Source organism: Macaca thibetana, chromosome 2 (genome assembly GCF_024542745.1).
Source record: "Macaca thibetana thibetana isolate TM-01 chromosome 2, ASM2454274v1, whole genome shotgun sequence".
Lineage (NCBI taxonomy): Eukaryota > Metazoa > Chordata > Mammalia > Primates > Cercopithecidae > Macaca > Macaca thibetana.
Window position 1 is genome coordinate 48,925,808 of NC_065579.1, and position 19,807 is coordinate 48,945,614.

The window sequence follows — 19,807 nt, forward strand, 5'->3', positions numbered from 1 at the left end:
GATGTAAATAATCTCTCTGTCCAGCAGATCCACACTATCTCCACTATCCTCCCATAAGACATTTTCATTATCAGTTTGACTGCCATGTAGCACAGTGGTTGTTTTCAAATAACCCCTGTTTTAATTAATAAGGGCCCTAAAGTGCAAGAGTAGTGATGCTGGCAATACAGATATGATAAAGGGAAGACATAAAGTGCTTCCTATAAGTGAACAGGTAAAAGTTCTCAACTTAAGAAATAATATATATGTGGGTATATATATGTATACACACATATCTGTGTGTGTGTATATATATATAAAGAACCTCAGTGTATATATATACTAAGAACAAATCTTCTATCCATGAAATTATAAGGAAGGAAAAATAAATTTGTGTTTGTTTCACTGCTGCACCACAAACTGTAGAAGTTACAGCCATAGTGCATGATAAGTGCTTAGTTAAGATAGAAAAGACATTAAATGTGTTGCACCAGAAAGCGTTGAAGACTCCAGCAAGGGACCCCCTGAAATGAATGACATCAAGTCATTTATTGCAAGTAAGAGGCTGTATCTGCCCATTAAGAAGCCGCTACCACATTTCCGGAGGAGTTAAAGAAGTTAAGGGGAAAGTATACCACCCAAATGTGGCTCTTCTGGAAGAAGATGCCTGAAAGAAACTACATTCATAAAAGTGCAAAAAAGGTACCAGGACATAAACCATGAAAGGACATATTAACTCTGGTCCTATGTGGCAAGCCATATGTAGAGTTTGGTACTATCCACTGTTTGGGGTTTCCACCATGGGTGTGGCTTGGGTTTCCTGCAGACAAGAGGGTGGCAACTGTATCTGGAAGTGGGGTGCTGCATTTAACAAATATCTAAAAATGTCAAAGTAGCTTTGGAATTTGGCAATGGGCCAGGCTGAAAGGATTCTGGGGAGTATGATAGAAAAAGTAAAGATGGCTTAAACAGATATCTCATATAAATATGATGTTAATGACTGCTGGTCAGTACTCGGAAGAAGTGAGGTTCATGGAAATAAAATAAGTACTATTTTAAATAATATGTCATCATGAGCAGACTGATGATAGAAATATGGAGCTAAAGGCATGGAAGGGGTACCGGCTCAGATAAAGATGAAGAACCTATTATTTGAAACTGGAGAAAAGTGGATTTTTATTATATAATGGCAGAAAGATGAGCTAAATTTTGTGCTGCATTAAAGTTATTACTTTATTCTTTGTAAATTAACAAGTATCTTATTGAGTGCTGCTTTAAGACAACGTAAATACACTTTTACTCCTCGAACTTTCCACTACTGATTATAGAAGCCATTTATGATTTATTGCTAGAATGAAATTGTTGTCATGATTGCCAACTGAGAATTTTTTGAATTCAATCATTTCTTCTACTTCTAATTAGCTTTTCTGCAAACAAAGGAGCATTCTATTTTTTTCCCTATTCCTCCCCTGTCTCCCCCCTTTATTTCCTTCCTTCCTTCCTTTCCTCCTTCCTTCCTTCCTTCCCTCCTTCCCTCCCTCCCTCCCTTCTTTCCTTCCTTCCTTCCTTCCTTCCTTCCTTCCTTCCTTCCTTCCTTCCTTCCTTCCTTCCTTCCTTCCTTCCTTCTTTCCATCAAAATCATACACGAAAGTGTCTGATTATTCTACCTATTCGACTGCTGGTGAATATTGCTTTTATTGTCAAACAAAGAACTTCAGAGGAAGTCAAGATAGGCGTTCCCTTAACTGATCTTTACTTACCCAAATTATGGGTTGACTTTGTAAACTCTTTATAAAACCTACTCATGATGCCCAAATTACACTGAATGTGTGTGACTAGTACATGAAATTTGTCCCTTTCATTCTCTAATTGTGAGGGTACATCTGCCCTAACAAGTTGAGTTCTACACCTACAAAGAGTGATTTGTATTTTTTCTTAAACCAGTTTATGCAAAACATATTCATTAATATTACAGAAAGCAGATAAATATTATTTAGTACTTTAATTAAAGATTAATTTTAAAATATTTTCTACAAGAACTAACCTGAAGTCTTTGAAAACACTTATTAAAGCTAGTTGCTAAAGTTGATATGAAACACTAGAAAATGGTAGTAAAAATCTAGTATTATGTATCTTTAAATTCTGGTTCCATTTATACAAAAATAAAACGTGTATCTTTATGGAAGAAAGACAAGGTAGAACAGCAGGTCCACACTTGGCCTTTGGTCCTACATCCAAAGACTAGAAAATAAATAAATGATATAAAAAGAATAATAATAGTAGTAGTAGTAAACTTCACCCTAAATTTATTTAAAAGAATGCATGCATTTAAAAATATTATTCTTCACTTTTTATTGATATTTTATTTAAACAAGTGCTTATCTCAATATTTTCACATAAATGGACTTTGACAACTTTGAGAAATTTCAAGATTTGCAATACAAATCAATTCACCCTATAAATTTGAAAGATGGATAATTCAACAATTTTAGGCCATATACTGTGTATCCAGTTTTAGCATGTTCAAAAAGAACTTCTCTAAGTCTAGAATCTATACTAGTTCCTAGAGAACAATTAGTCAAGCCATGGTGCTAAAGAAAAAGGTACAATTTCAGACAAGCCCACCATCAAGATTCCTAGAGACTGAAAGAGAGCTACATGGAGGAGGAAACTCTTTCAGGAATGGTTGGAAGATCTAGGAAAGTCAGCAGTCAAGAGAAAGAGCATGAATAAGATGGATGAACTTCTTAACATGGCTAACAAGGCACTACATAATCTAGCCTTCCTTCACATGCCTCACCTCCCTCCCTGTCTAGCACCTGCAATGCACACAAGAATACAAAGCTATTGGTCCAGCCACATTGCAGAGGACCGATGTGAATTGTGTCCAAGTTCTTTCCTCTGTCTAAAATTATATTCTCCCCAATTCACTTGTGCTGAGCAAACTTTCTGTCTTGGTTTAAAAGTCACCATTCTGTCTTAATTTAAAAGTCACCACCCACAGGAAGAATTTCATTAAAATTGAGTTCAGCATTCCTAATACTTAGTTTCTATATAGTTTTAACTCGATCATAACACTTTTCACATGTATGCCTGTACTTAAGTACCTTGAGGATAATTTTGGTTCATTATTGAGGCCAATATACCTAACAAAACCAGCAGCCCAGAGCAATATCTTTGTATATATTTATTAATTGACTGATAATCAACTTTATCTCCTTTAAATCTATCAATTTTATATTTTTATATTGGTTTCCCCCTCAGTTCTCATGGAATAAATGCCACAAATGCATTTATATGAGTGACTATCTTTTCACACACACACAAAAATTAGATCTGCAAAACAAAGGATTTTGCAAATAAATCCACTTCTGCTGGTGATTAGCAACAATGGTGAGAAAATTCTGGCAGTACAATTTAAAAGAAATGTGCTTAGAAGGTACATGGTAGATCCAACTTAGGGTATCTGAGGGTATCTGAAACATAATTTCTCTGGATTATCTCTGAATTACTACTGTCTCTTGGCAATATTTGATTCAAGTTGAAATGTTTCTTAGCAACTGATTCTCAAAAGAAAATGCAGTTTTAGGAAGAAATAAACCAAGGTTTGTTTCCTATCTCTGCCAGACAGAAATAACCTCAATATGTTAATGACAAGAGACCAGAATCCACAGGCAGAAACAAATTGCCGTTAGTAGGCAAGTAGATTTCAAGTATCAGTTTTCCAAATCTAGTTCATTTCCAAATTAGATAAATTTATAACCTGTCATTAATAGGATATTTTCAGCCACAGAAGTGATAATGTTAGATTAAAATTTGACTTCAGTGCTTGGTTTGTGGGAATAGTAAGTTCAGAGCTCTGTGTATTGTTTATCATTCTATAGCCCTCCCACCTTGTAAATCCCGAGTTCAAACCCTATATTGTTCAGTTATGTTTCATCTGGCTTTAGGGTATGAGATTGTTACTACCTCAGACAATGGCTTCTGCATTTTGATACTATGAGGCTAACAAAAAACAGTCTCTAGCCCAGATGCTAGTTTACACTTCCGTGAGATGAGAATCATTCCTTAGTTTGGCATCTTGCATAAAGACTTATTTTCTCTTCTGAGAGGATAATCAATATTCATAGGGTTCAGAATGGTTTTGTATCCATTAAAAGTTGCAAAACAGAAATTTAATGTAGCCCAAATATTCCACATTGACTTTGAGTCACCTCCCTGTGTTTTAAAAACTGTTGATCTTTACCAACACACAGTCCTATTTATTTTCTATGTTTGTTCTGCCGCAGGAACCTTCTCACGTCCCTAAACCCGTATTAGATCACTAAATCTTCACACTGACCTTATGAGGTAGTGTATTAATCCATTTTGCATTGCTTTAAAAGAATACCTGAGGCTGAGTAATTTATAAAGAAAAGAGGTTTGTTTGGCTCATGGTTCCGCAGGCTGCACATGAAGCATAGTGCCAGCATCTGCTTCTGGTGAGGCCTCAGGCAGCTTACAATCAAGATGAAAGGTGAAGGGAACCAGCATGTCACATGGCAAAGGAGAGGGCAAGAGTTTGGAGGGCTCAGAAGAAGACAAGAAGACAAGGGAAATTTGGAACTCCTTAGGGACTTGCTAAGTGGCTGTGACCAAAATGCTGACGGAAATACAATCAGCGAAGGTCAGGCTGACAAGGTCTCAGAAGGAAATGAGGAATTTATTGGGAACTGGAGCAAAGGTCACCATGTTATGCCTTAGAAAAAAGAACTTAGCTGCATGGTGTCCATGTCCCTGGAATTTGTGGAAGGTTGAACTTAGGAGTGATGACTGAGGGTATCTAGTGGAAGAAATTTCTAAGCAGCAAAGCATTCAAGATTTACCCTGGCTGCTTCTAACAGCCTACACAGATGTGGGAGCAAAGAAATGACTTAAAATTGGAATTTATTTATTTATTTTTATTTTTTGATGAAGCCTCCCTCTGTCGCCAAGGATGGAGTGCAGTGGCATGATCTTGGCTCACTGCAAGCTCTGCCTGCCTGTTTCATGCCATTCTCCTGCCTCAGCCTCCCAAGTAGCTAAGACTACAGGTGCCCATCACCATGCCTGACTAAGTTTTTGTATTTTTAGTAGAGACGGGGTTTCACCATGTTAGCCAGGATGGTCTCGATCTCCTGACCTCATGATCTGCCCGCCTCATCCTCCCAAAGTCCTGGGATTACAGGCATGAGCCACCGCGCCCAGGCAGAATTTATATTTAAAAGGGAGGCAAAGCATAAAAATTTGAAGTATAGCCATGTAGAAAGAAGGAAAAAGCATTTTCAGAAGAGGAATAAAAGAGGGCTGTAGAGCCACCACTTGCTAGATAGATTAGCATGACTAAATGGAAGCCAAATAAACCTTTTTTTCTTTATAAATTACCCAGCCTCAGGTATTTTTTGTAGCAACACAAACAGACTAATACAAGTACACACTATTATCAATGACAACTATACTATTGAAAATTAAGGAAAATTAAGGCACAGGGAGAAACACAGAGCTTGAAAGAGATAGGGCCAGGTGCAGGAAGGTTCTAGGAAAGTCAGGCTGCTATTGCATGGTGGGTAATAACAAGGGCAGGGGTAGGGCAGGACTTGGAGAGAACTTCTGTGCATTCTTCTGGCACTTCATAGCATCAGTAGCACTTAATTGTGCCCAGAGCCATTTTAAATCATTCCATCCTTAAATGATAGCAGTAATTCTCTATTGAGTTTTTTCTAATTACACTAATGTTACAGTAGCTCCTGTTGGGCCCAAACTCAGCTAAAACTTTAACACCTAAGCTGTAGAGAGATGCTAATTAACTTGATACCAGGAGTCCACACAGTGATTTTCGGCAATTTAACTGCCTATATATTCTTTTTTGTTCCTGTTCTCAGTCTTGTCTCCAGTCTACACTTTCACTTTCCTCGACCCCCAAGTCTCCTCCAAGAGGTACTCAGGTCAGGCAGTCACATCTCTTAGCCTTTTCCTTTCCCGCCTCTTTATTCTCCCCTTTCCCCACTGATCCATGTCCCCAGAAATTCCTTCCCAAGACAAAACACAGCTCCATCCCCCAGCCATCACAACTCCTCCTCCTCAATGTTACTCCTAGTCAGGGATACCCACTGACCTTCCATTCACTGTTACAACCACCCCACAGTGACACAGGTCCTAGCATGAGGCAAGCACCCAAACTTTTCTCCTGGGTGTTAGACCTTCATGGAACAAGAAAAGAAACGTCTCACTCATTGCCTTCCCCCTCAGGTCAAGGATGCTTGACTTCCGGGGAAGGGGTGGGAGCAAAGAGGGGTGAGAGAAGGAAGGGCTGTGTAAAGGAGGCACTTTCTGTCCTAGGATAATAGTAGAGACAATACTCTAAGCAGTTTCTCCCCACTAAACCACTTCAGGGAAGGGGCCATGAAAAGGAGCTTTCTCAGAACTTTTTTACTCTAGTTTTTTCTACCCCAAATCACTACATCTGCCTGCTTGTTCATTATCTTTTGCCTGAAAGTTTTATCAACTTTCTCTTCTCCATCCCACAACTCCCTTCACATAAACATACCCAGACACAACTCAAATTTTTAGCCAGCACTGGCCTCTTAGTGAATGCTTGCTGCATGATGACACGATTAAAGCAGCAAGTTGGCCAAGACCCTACAGTCTCTGACTTCAGGATCACATTGAATTGGGGTGTGCCTGCTTAAGAGGAAGGCTTAAACCAAAACATCGGGGAATATTCTGTCCCCCATCTCCCACCACCAGCTAACTAACTAACAATAATTAAGTGGAAAGAACAGTGAATTACAGCTAAGAATAACACAAGATACAGATTATCTCCAAGGAGCAAACATGCGGTAAAACCCTCTGGCAAAGTAGCCTACATCTTGAATAAAAGTTATCACTAAAAGAATATGAAGGCTGGGGTGCAACAAAGGTTAACTATACAACATACTTGAAACTAAGTCAAGCTATGGACTGCATAAACACAATTCGCAGGCCAAAAGGTTTACCACAAGGACAGACAAGCTCATCAAGCATTAAAAAAAAAAAAAAAAAAAGACTTTATTATCTTCTTTCATATGCACATCAAGATCCATGTAATGCTGTGTCCTAGTGCATCCTATTAGGTGGTACTTGATTTTAATTGATCCCGTTACTGATGTTTACTTTAATCATTTTGCTTTAAATTTACTTTAATGGAGTTGGCTGCTAGACATTCACTAAAATGTTACTCATTTTCCCTCTGAAATTGAAAGAATTTGAGGGAAAATAAATTGAAACCTTGTATATCATGGTCTTCATCAAACCTTTAATTAACTTGTAAGAATATCTGTATGAACTTACCATGTCCAATTTTATTCAGGAAGTAAGAATATTCTAAATTTTGTCCGGGAGAGCCCTTTCAAGTTCCTTCCTTTACCCTTTTGACATGTCAGCATCATTACTTGAGCATCTTCTTGATTTTCCACAAGTTGTACAAAGTTTGTCTTGTACCTTTCCCTACCAAAATCCTGGGATCAACCATTCTCAAAACAAGCCCAGCTGATTTGAGTGGAAAATAGTATCTAGAAGCCAAGATTTAGGACTTGGTGGGCAAAATGGTGGCCTGATATGTGATGCATTTCCTTTGCTTTTTCAAGGTAGGAAAGATGGGCAAAGTGAGCCACTGCTGGGAATGAGCCTAGGACACCATATCTGCATAAGTCACAGCATGCTGAAGGAAAACATTCCTGCAGTGGTAAGGTATCAAAGGCAGGTATGGGAAAATGGGGGGCAAGGACAAAAGTACTTTTACAGAATCTACCTTTTTGTTCTAAATCCTTTGGTTCTTTTAAATGCCTGCTATTAAAGTGTGTTGAATTTGATTAAACATTGCTGGTGAGGTAGAAAAAATAATAAACTAGAATGTGGGTATATCATGGAAGTTAAGCCACGGAAACCATTCTATTACTACCTAACAATGTCTTCCATATACCAGCTATGTAATAATTGTTTTTTGAAAAATAATCATAAGTATGTCATTTTCATTCATTTTTGTCTGCTTTATGGTAAATCTATTTATTTAAAGACTACAGTATGTCTTTACTGCAAATACATTTTTTTACATTAAAAATATATTCTCTTGCCTCCATCTGATTTCTGCTTCTGGAATTCTTATTGTGCATGAATTGAAATTGACATATTTGTTTGCTAGGTCTTAACTTTTTTTCTTTATATTTAGTGTTTAATCTTACTTCTGGCAGAGTTTCCAAAACCTATTTTTCATTTATTGTGTTAGCTATCTACTTTATGCAAACTGTTGTTCTAGTGCCTCCATCATACTTTAAAATATGGTCATCATATTTTTCAATTTTATTAAAATTTGGCACATCAGAATGTTCTTTTTTCTCTATGCCTGTTTCAGAAACAAATACACATCATTCTCTCAAATCTCACTAAGATTCAAATTAAGCCTTTTTTGCAATTCCTAGTATTTTTATTAATTGACTTGATAATTGATGATGTTTGATGATTTTTCTCCATGTAAATATTCAATGCAAAAATGTTTATCTAGTATTTGAATTTAAATGAGTTCCACAGATAGTGTGCGAGTTTTTCCTTATGTCTTCCTTGCGCAGTAGAAGAAGGAAGAAACCGTTTCGATCAGTTATAGTTTCATTTTGCCTAGCCAAAGATCCGGAATCCTATGCAGAGAGAGAAGAAAGGAAAGTAAGATATGGTTGTAAAAGAGATAATGTCAGTACTTCTAATCCTCATTTTGGGTTGGTTTTGCATTTGACTGCCATATTTGCAAGTCCTCCCCTTCTCTAACTGGCACAACTAAAGGCACATACAAATACCTCAACTTGACTTGGCATACTGTCTATACTAAGCATATGCTAGACATGAGTGCCCTGGGTACCCTTCATCATTGGAATCTGGCATCTGATGAATTATTTAGGCTGCTGGGAGGTCATCTAGACATTGCTTTTTCTGTAGCTCCACTGCCATACCAATGTTCTCATCCATCATTTGCCATTTGGGGTTATTGGCCTTGGTAGAGTTCTGCTGGTGGTAACACTTATGGGGAGAGTGGCTGTTGGAAGAGTTTGCTGAAGATGAAAGGGATACCCTTATTTCCTAAGCACACTTTTCCTTTGCATGAAGTAAATTGTGGGTTGGCCGTCCCCTCTCTCAATTCAATCTTTCCACAAAACAAATTACAAATGCCTTTAAGTTTCTGACAGCTGGAAATCCTAGTTTCCAACACTGGTACAGATTTTACTACAAAATATTATAAGTCTTCCCTTTCTTTTTTAATGCTGAACTTTATTGAAAGTGAGATAATAAAAAATTTAAACTATGTCAGGATAACATATCTCACTGTATTGGAAACCACACAAAAATATAATAATATATACCCAATGGCTCAAGGCAACTGAATACTGTTCTAAATTGCTGATGGGAATTCACAGAGAAATAAATTCTATGGAGGATAATTTGAACAGATATTCCACTTTTCAAATCACTTCCAAATATGCACTAGGAAAAATATAAAATATGTATGCCTGTTTATTCATGAAAGCTTACTTGGAATAGTAAAAAATTTCAAAGAAAGTGAAAGTCCAATTGTAGGGAATTGTTTGAAGAAACTGACATAGCCACTTAATGAGATACTATGCAACTAGTAAAAGGAATGAAAACATCTCTATGTACTTATGTAGAATTTTATATGTATCTTACAATATAACTTTGCCCTGAAAATTTATAGGTCCTTAATATATACAAAAATAAAATTAGAAGAGAAAATTCAATCCCTAAAAATTAAGAACAAATGGAAACAAATGATTTTATTTATTTTTACAAGAAAGTCATTTCATTTTGTTTTATTTTCAATAGTGATTTAGTGATTAAATTTTTCTTTTGCTGCTCTTTTTAAAGGTGATTTTATTTATTTATTTATTATTATATTTTAAGTTCTAGGGTATATGTGCACAACATGCAGATTTGTTACATAGGTATACATGAGCCATGTTGGTGTGCTGCACCCATTAACTCGTCATTTACATTAGGTATATCTCCTAATGTTATCCCTTCCCCCTCCCTCCACCCCACAACAGGCCCCGGTGTGTGATGTTCCCCATTCTGTGTCCAAGTGTTCTCATTTGTTCTCAATGTTCAATTCCCACCTATGAGTGAGAACATGTGGTGTTTGGTTTTCTGTCTTTGCTATCGTTTGCTCAGAATGATGGTTTCCAGCTTCATCCATGTTCCTACAAAGGACATGAACTCATCCTTTTTTATGGCTGCATAGTATTCCATGGTGTATATGTGTCATGTTTTCTTAATTCAGTCTGTCATTGATGGACATTTGGGTTGGTTCCAAGTCTTTGCTATTGTGAATAGTGCCGCAATAAACGTAAGTGTGCATGTGTCTTTATAGCAGCATGATTTATAATCCTTTGGGTATATCCCCAGTAATGGGACGGCTGGGTCAAATGGTATTTCTAGTTCTAGATCCTTGAGGGATCGCCACATTGTCTTCCACAATGGTTGAGCTAGTTTACAGACCCACCTACAGTGTAAAAGTGTTCCTATTTCTTTACATCCTCTCCAGCATCTGTTGCTTCCTGACTTTTTAATGATCACCATTCTAACTGGTGTGAGATGGTATCTCATTGTGGTTTTGATTTGCATTTCTCTGATGGCCAGCGATAATGAGCATTTTTTCATGTGTCTGTTGGCTGCATAAATGTCTTCTTTTAAGAAGTGTCTGTTCATATCCTTTGCCCACTTTTTGATGGGGGTCGATTGATTTTTTTCTTGTGAATTTGTTTAAGGTCTTTGTAGATTCTGGATATTAGCCTTTTGTCAGATAGGTAGAGTGTGAAAATTTTCTCCCATTCTGTAGGTTGCTTGTTCACTGTGATGGTAGTTTCTTTTGCTGTGCAGAAGCTCTTTAGTTTCATTAGATCCCATTTGTCAATTTTGACTTTTGTTGCTGTTGCTTTTGGTGTTTCAGTCATGAAGTACTTGCCCATGCCTACGTCCTGAATGGTATTGCCTAGGTTTTCTTCTAGGGTTTTTATGGTTTTAGGTCTAACATTTAAATCTTTAATCCACCTTGAATTAATTTCTGTATAAGGTGTAAGGGAGGGATCCAGTTTCAGCTTTCTATATATGACTAGCCAGTTTTTCCAGCATCATTTATTAAATAGGGAATCCTTTTCCCATTTCTTGTTTTTGTCAGGTTTGTCAAAGATCAGATAGTTGTAGATGTGAGGTATTATTTCTGAGGGCTCTGTTCTGTTCCATTGGTCTGTATCTCTGTTTTGATACCAGTACCATGCTGTTTTGGTTACTGTAGACTTGTAGTATAGTTTGAAGTCAGGTAGTATGATGCCTCCAATTTTGTTCTTTTTGTTTAGGATTGTCTTGGCAATGCGGGCTCTTTTTTGGTTCCATATGAACTTTAAAGTAGTTTTTTCCAATTCTGTGAAGAAAGTCATTGGTAGCTTGATGGGGATGGCATTGAATCTATAAATTACCTTGGACAGTATGGCCATTTTCACAATATTGATTCTTCCTATCCAAGAGCATGGAATGTTCTTCCATTTGTTTATGTCCTCTCTTATTTCGCTGAGCAGTGGTTCGCAGTTCTCCTGGAAGATCCTTCACATCTCTTTAAGTTGGATTCCCAGGTATGTTATTCTCTTTGAAGCAATTGTGAATGGGAGTTCACTCATGATTAGGCTCTCTGTTTGTCTGTTATTGTTGCATAGGAATGCTTGTGATTTTTGCACATTAATTTTGTATCCTGAGACTTTGCTGAAGCTGCTTATGAGCTTGAGGAGATTAATATTGTTATGTGTGAATGATCCTGTCATTATGATGTTAGCTGGTTATTTTGCTCATTAGTCGATCCAGTTTCTTCTTAGCATCGATGGTCTTTACAATTTGGCATGTTTTTGCAGTGGCTGGTACTGGTTGTTCCTTTCCATGTTTAGTGCTTCCTTCAGGAGCTCTTGTAGGGTAGGCCTGGTGGTGACAAAATGTCTCAATATTTGCTTATCTGTAAAGGATTTCATTTCTCCTTCAATTATGAGGCTTAGTTTGGCTGGATATGAAATTCTGGGTTGAAAATTCTTTTATTTAAGAATGTTGAATATTGGCCCCCCACTCTCTTCTGGCTTGTAGAGTTTCTGCCAAGAGATGCACTGTTAGTCTGATGGGCTTCCCTTTGTGGGTAGCCCATCCTTTCTCTCTGGCTGCCCTTAACATTTTTTCCTTAATTTCAACTTTGGTGAATCCAACAATTATGTGTCCTGGAGTTGCTCCTCTTGAGGAGTATCTTTGTGGCATTCTCTTTATTTCCTTAATTTGAATGTCGACCTGACTTGCTAGGTTGGGGAAGTTCTCCTGGATAATATCCTGCAGAATGTTTTCCAACTTGGTTCCATTCTCCCCATCACTTTCATGTACACCAATCAGATGTAGATTTGGTCTGTTCACATAGCCCCATATTTCTTGGAGGCTTTGTTCATTTTTTTTGTTTTTGTTTTTGTTTGTTTGTTTGTTTGTTTTTGTTTTTTTACTCTTTTTTCTCTAAACTTCTCCTCTCACTCCATTTCATTAATTTGATCTTCAATCACTGATACCCTTTCTTCCACTTGATCAAATCGGCTACTGAAGCTTGTGCATGCATCAAGTAGTTCTCATGCCATGGTTTTCAGCCCCATTAGGTAGTTTAAGGTCTTCTCTATGCTGTTTATTCTAGTTAGCCATTCATCTAATCTTTTTCAAGGTTTTTAGCTTTTTTGCAATGGGTCTGAACATCCTCCTTTATCTCAGAGAGGTTTGTTATTGCTGATCGTCTGAGACCTTCTTCTCTCAACTCGTCAAAGTCATTCTCCATCCAGCTTTGTTCCATTGCTGGCAAGGAGCTGCATTCCTTTGGAGGAGAAGAGGTACTCTGATTTCTAGAATTTTCAGCTTTTCTGCTCTGGTTTCTCCCCATCTTTGTTGTTTTATCTACCTTTGGTCTTTGATGATGGTGATGTACAGATGGGTTTTCGTGTGGATGTCTTTTCTGTTTGTTAGTTTTCCTTCTAACAGCCAGGACCCTCAGCTGCAGGTCTGTTGGGAGTTTGCTTGAGGTCCACTCCAGATGCTGTTTGCCTGGGTATCACCAGAGGAAGCTGCAGAACAGCAAATATTGCAGAATGCAAATGTTGCTGCCTGATCCTTCCTCTGGAAGCTTCATCTCAGAGGGTCCCCCAGCCATATGAGGTGTCAATTGGCCCCTACCGGGAGGTGCCTCCCAGTTAGGCTACTCAGGGTTCAGGGACCCACTTGAGGAGGCAGTCTGTCCATTCTCAGATCTCAAACTCTGTGCTGGGAGAACCACTACTCTCTTCAAAGCTGTCAGACAGGGGCATTTAAGCCTGCAAAAGTTTCTGCTGCCTTTTGTTCAGCTATGCCCTGTCTCCAGGGGTGGAGTCTACAGAGGCAGGCAGGCCTCCTTGAGTTGCAGTGGGCTCCACCCAGTTTGAGCTTCTTGGCCGCTTTGTTTACCTACTCAAGCCTCAGCAATGGCAGATCCTGCTCCCCTAGCCTTGCTGCCACCTTGCAGTTTGATCTCAGACTGCTGTGCTAGCAGTGAGTGAGGCTCCATGGGCGTGGGACCCTCTGAGGCAGGTGTGGGATATAATCTCCTGGTGTGCTGTTTGCTCAGTTGGAAATGCAGAAATCACCCATCTTCTGGGTCACTTACGCTGGGAGCTGTAGACTGGAGCTGTTCCTGTTTGGCCATCTTGGAACCTCCTCCTTAAAGGTGATTTTAAAGGAGGTAAGTGTGTATTGTCTAAAATGCCACCTGGATGGATTATCCAGTTTTGTTAATAACAAAAATAAAATATGCAAAAATTATATCAATAAATTTTATTTTAGGAATTTGATTTTTGGCATCAAATAACCTAAGACCACTGATGAAATATGCTTTGTAAAGATACACATTTTTTTATTTCATTTACACCTGATTAATCTTGTAACTAACATATTCTGGGAATGATAGAATACAGGAGCCATGTGATAATAAATAACTTCAAAAGTGATAACAATACCAAATTTTAGAATGAGTCTATCTTTTGGATAGACTCACATAGTCATGTCTGTCTTTATTTACTGAAAACCATAAAAAATTGTTAATTTATCATGTAATCATTATGAAAATCTTATTTATAGTACTAGGTTAGCTGATAGGAGAAGTTAAATATAGTGTGCTTTCCTGAAGATTAAAAAATACTTCAGCCTGGGTGACAGAGTTAGACTCCATCTCAAAAAAAAAAAAAAAAAAAAAAAAAAAAAAAAAAAAAAATTCACATTTAGTTTTGCTTGAGAATATGCATATTAAATATTTAGCATGGTAAAAGAGACTGAAATTGTGTCAATTTTAAGTTGTTTTCTGAGTATACAGTATTTGCATATTAATTTTTACTATAAAATAAATTATAACTAGCTTTAAAATGTAAAATATGATACATTAAAACTCCTTTAATAAGCCTTTAATTTTTGCTCATAAAATGGAAACTCAGACTATAATTCAAGTTGTCTTTCAAAGGAGGTTTGTGTCTAAATTTAAAAATTCCTATATTCTTTTCCCCAAATATACAATGAATAATCTAATAAAATACATAAAACATTTATAACCCACTGATAAAATATATGTTAGAATTTGAAAAGTGAAATTATGTACTCAGAGCTACAAACATCACAGCTTAACTCACACAGGTGTAAGTCATTTAAGTAAAGAAAAGAAAAAACACTGAATTTTTCTTTTAGATAACCCTAATCAACATACAGACTTCAAATTTTCTGAGGAGACTTACATTAATCCACTCCCACACTCTGACATTCCAGTCATTACCTAGTTCTTTCAAAAAACATGTAGTCCTAGATAAAAACAAAAATACAGAAATGAGTTCTCAGAAACCAGAGATCAGATGCAGAAATGCTAAGGGATCTGATGAAACACAGTTAAGTGTCCATTAAATAAGAAAAATTAACTATAATAAGTAATGGGAGAAAAGTCTACAGGTATAAGATCTCTACCTTCAGCTATCTATTTTAATAGAAATTAAAACCTATAATCCTATGTATTTATTGACACCTGCATTAATTTAATTAATCCTATGTCATTTTCTGTGTCACTTTTATCCTCCTGAAATCTTTCTTATTTAATGTTTTGCAGTCCTTCTCTAGTAATATAACTCTTCTTGTAATTTGAATTCATTCCATGTACAACAAATTAAGAAAATAATTCCACTTACAACAGCATCAGAAAGTATTAAATACTAAGGAATACGTTTAACCAAAAAGGCAAACATTCTATATACTGAAAACTATAAGACAATCTGAAGAAGGCACAAATAAATAGAAAGATATTCTGTGTTTCTGGATTGGAATAATTAATATTGCCAAGATGTCCATACTACTGAAAGGGAACTACAGATTCAATGTCATCTCTCTCAAAATACCAATGAATTTTTCACAGATGTAGAAAAAAATCATAAAATTTGTATGGAATCACAAAAGACCCCAAATAGCCAAGCAGTCTTTAGCAAGAGAAACAAAACTGGAGGCATCACACTACCTGATTTCAAAATACATTACAAAGATATAGTTATCAAAACAGCTTGATACTGGCTGATACACACTGACCAATGAACAGGAAAGGAAGCACAGAAATAAACTCAAACATTTATAATCAACTGATTTTTGACAAAGGTACCACCACCACACAATGACACAATGAGGAAAGGACAGTACCCTTAAATAATGGTGTTTTGAAGACTAAATATACATACAGAAGAATGGATTTCGACCCTTATTTCACACCATACACGAAAGTAAAATTAAAATGAATTAAAAACTTAAATGTAAAACCTGTACTGTAAAACAACTAGAAGAAAATATAGGGGGAAATCTCCATGAAATTGGTTTGAGGAATGATTTCTTGGATATGACCCAAAAAGCACAGACAGCAAAAACAAAAAGAGACAAAGGGAATTTCCTCAAATTAACAAGCTTCTGTGCAGCAAAGGAAGCAATAAACATAGGAAGGAGACAGCCAATGGATTGGGGGAAAATATATGCAAACCATATATCTGATAAGTGGCTATATCCAAAACGTATGTTGAACCATTTTTGCTTATCTGGAATAAATCCCACTCAATCATGGCGAATGATCTTTTTGATGTATTGTTGATTTTGACTTGCTAGTATGTTGTTAAGGATTTTTGGATCAATGTCCATCAGGGATATTAACCTGTAGTTTTCTTTTTTAAATATGTCTTTGGTTTTGGTATCAGCATAATACTGGCCTCATAGAATAAGTTTGCATGTATTCCTTCCCCCTCTATTTCTCAGTAACTTGAGTAGGATTGGTATTCATTCTTTAAATGTTTGGTAAAATTCAGCACCGAAGCCATTGGGTCTTGGGTTTTTCTTTGCTGGGAGACTTTTTATTATGGCTTTGATCTTATTACTTACTGTCTGTTCAGGTTTTACATTTTTTCATGGTTCCATCTTGGTAGATAATATATGTCTAGAAATTTATCCATTTCTTTTAGATTTTCCAACTTATTGGCATACAGTTGTTGATAGTAGTCTTTAATGATTCTTTGAATTTCTGCAGTATCAATTAAAGTGTCTCCTTTTTCATCTCTGATGTTATTTATTTGGGTCTTCTCTCTGATTTCTTAGTTCTTCAGGCTAAAGCTTTGTTGATTTTATTTATCTTTCCAAAAAAACAATTTTTACTTTGTTGATCTTTTTGTATTTTTTTTAAATTTCAATTTTATTTATTTATTTTTGCTCTGAACTTTATTATTTATTTTCTTCAACTAATTTTGAGTTTGATTTGCTCTTGCTTTTCTAATCCTTTAAGATTCATTGTTAGGTTATTTATTTGAACTTTTTTCTACATTTTTGATATGGGAGCTTATTGCTATAAACATTCTTCTTGGTACTGCTTTTGCTGTATCCCACAGCGTTTGGTATGTTCTGTTTCCATTATCATTTGTTTCAATTAACTTGTTAATTTCCTTCTTTGTTTCTTCATTTACCCACTGGTAATTTAGGAGCATATTGTTTAATTTCCATATGTTCTTTTTTGTTGTTTAATTTCCACAAGTTAATTTCCACAAGTTCTTCTTGTTATTGATTTCTAGTTTTATTCCATTGTGGTTAGAGGAGATATTTAATTTAATTTCATTTTTTAAAGAATCTTTAAGACTTTTTTTGTGGCCTAACATATAGTTTATCCTCAAGAATGAGCCATATGCTAAGGAGACAAATGTGTATTCTATAGGCATTGTATTAACTGTTCTGAAAATATCTTTTGGGTCCATTTGGTTTATAGTGCAGATTCGATTTGATGTTTTTTTTGTTGATTCTCTGTCTGGAAGATCTGTCCAGTGCCGAAAGTAGGGTGTTGAAGTCTCCAGCTATTATTGTATTGGGGTCTATTTCTCCCTTTACCTCTAATAATATTTGCTTTCTACATCTGAGTGCTCCAGTATTGGGTGCATATATATTTACAATTGTTACATCTTCTTGCAAAATTGACCCCTGTATCATTACATAATGCCTTTGTTGCCTCTTTTTACAGTTTTTCTCTTGAAATCTATATTGTCTAAGTATAACTAGTCCTGCTTTTCATTTTCATGGAATTTTTTTCCATCTTTTTTATTTTCAGTCTATGTGTGCCTTTAGAGGTGAAGTGTGTTTCTTGAGGGCAACAAGTGGTTGGGTCTTGTTTTTGTTTCCCATTCAATCATTCCATGTCTTTTGATTGGAGAGTTTAGTCCATTTATATTCAATGCCATTATTGATAAGTAAGGACTTATTCCTGTCATTTTGTTATTTTGTTTTCTGGTTATTTTTGTGATATTCTCTTCCTTCTTTCCTTCCTTCTTGTCATCCTTTTAGAGAAAGGGATTTTCTCTGGTGGCCTGTTTTAATTTCTTGCTTTTGATTCTGTATGTATCTTTTCTATGTTTTTGATTTAAGATTACTCTGAGGCTGGCAGATAATATCTTACAATCCATTATTATAAACTCATGGAAACTTAACACTGATTACATGAACAAACAAAGAGAAAAGTAATAAAAAAATCTACACTTTAATTTCATCATCTCATTTTTAAATTTGTTGTTGTTTCTATTCATATGTTATTATACTGTCTATGTCTTAAAGAGTTGTTGCAATTTTTATTTTTAATAGGTTTATATTCTAGTCTTTCTACTTACCATATGAGTAGTTTGCACACTACAATCACAGTGTTATAATATTCTGTGTTTATCTGTGTACTTACTATTTATTACCAGTGAGTTTTGTACCTTCAGATGATTTCTTGTTACTCGTTAACATCTGCTTTCAGATTGAAGAACTCCCTTTAGCATTTATTGTAGGACAGATCTGGTGTTAATGAAATTACTCAGCTTTTGTTTACCTGGAAAAGTCTGTATTTCTCCTTCATGTTTGAAAGACAATTTTGTTGGATATACTATTCTATATAAACATTTCTTTCCTTCGGCACTTTAAATATGCCAAGCCACTCTCTTCTGACCTGAGAAGTCTGCTGCCACATGTATCGGATCTTGCTTTTATGTTATTTATTTATTTTTTTTCTCTTGCTGCTTTTAGGATCCTTTCTTTATCATTAACATTTGGGAGTTTGAATATAAAATGCCTTGAGGTAGTTTTCTTTGGGTTAAACATGCTTGGAGTTCTATAACCTTCTTGTATTTGAATATTTATATCTTTCTCTAGGTTTGAAAAGTTCTCTGTTATCCCCTTGAATACACTTTCTACTCTTGTCTCTTTCTCTACCTTCTCTTTACGACAAATAACTCTTAGATTTGCCCTTTTGAGACTATTTTCTGGATCTTGCAGGCAAGCTTCATTGTTTTTTTATTTTTAATTTTTGTCTCCTCTGACTGCATATTTTCAAATATCCTGTCTTTAAGCCCACTCATTCTTTATTCTGCTCCATCAGCTCTACTGTTTGGAGACTCTGGTGCATTCTTCAATACATCAACTGCATTATTCAACTCCAGAATTTGTGCTTGTTTCTTTTTAGCTATTTCAATCTATTTGTTAACGTTATCTGATAGGATTCTGAATTCCTCCTCTGTGTTAACTTATATTTTGTTGAGTGTTCTCAAAACAACTATTTTGAATTCTCTGTCCATAAGTTCACATATCTCTGTCTCTCCATGATTGGTCCCTGGTGCCTTATTGAGTTCATTTGGTGAGGCCATGTTTTCCCAGATGGTCTTGATGTTTGTGGATGTTAATTCATGTTTGGGCATTGAAGAGTTAGGTGTTTACTGCAGTGTTTGCAGTCTGGGCTTGTTTGTACCTGTCCTTCTTGGGAAGGCTTTCCAGGTATTCAAAAGAACTTGGGTGTTTTGATCTAAGTTTTGGTTACTGCAGCCATATGTACTTTTGTGGATACCCCAAACCTAGTAATGCTGTGGCTCTTGGAGACTCATAGAAGTAATCCCTTGGCAGTCTTGGGTAAAATCCAGAAACACTCCCTGCGACACCAGCAGACTCTTGTTCTCTTCTCTGACTTTCCCCCAACAAGGAGCATCTCTGTGCTGAGCTGCCTAGATCTGAGGGAAGGGTAACACAAAAACCCCTGTGACCACCACCACTGGAACTGCACTGGGTCAAACTCAAAGCCAGCACAGCACCGGGTCTTGCCTAAGTCCTGCAATGACCGCTACCTGGCTACCACCTATGTTCACTCAAGTCCCAAGAGCTCTACTATTGGCAA

At 36.4% G+C, this 19,807-nt stretch overlaps 1 protein-coding gene across 1 annotated transcript in view; it reads right to left on the bottom strand.

The window, feature by feature from the left end:
- Positions 1-8,435: 8,435 nt before the first annotated feature.
- The window catches only part of PLSCR2 (phospholipid scramblase 2), a 47,714-nt gene continuing 36,342 nt past the window's right edge, over positions 8,436-19,807 (bottom strand). The window contains exons 7-8 of the mRNA XM_050778167.1: positions 14,850-14,913; positions 8,436-8,666 (exon numbers count right to left, since the gene is read on the bottom strand). Of these exons, the coding sequence (XP_050634124.1) occupies positions 14,884-14,913 (30 nt within the window). The 3' untranslated portion in view covers positions 8,436-8,666; positions 14,850-14,883. The remainder of the gene's footprint in view (positions 8,667-14,849; positions 14,914-19,807) is intronic.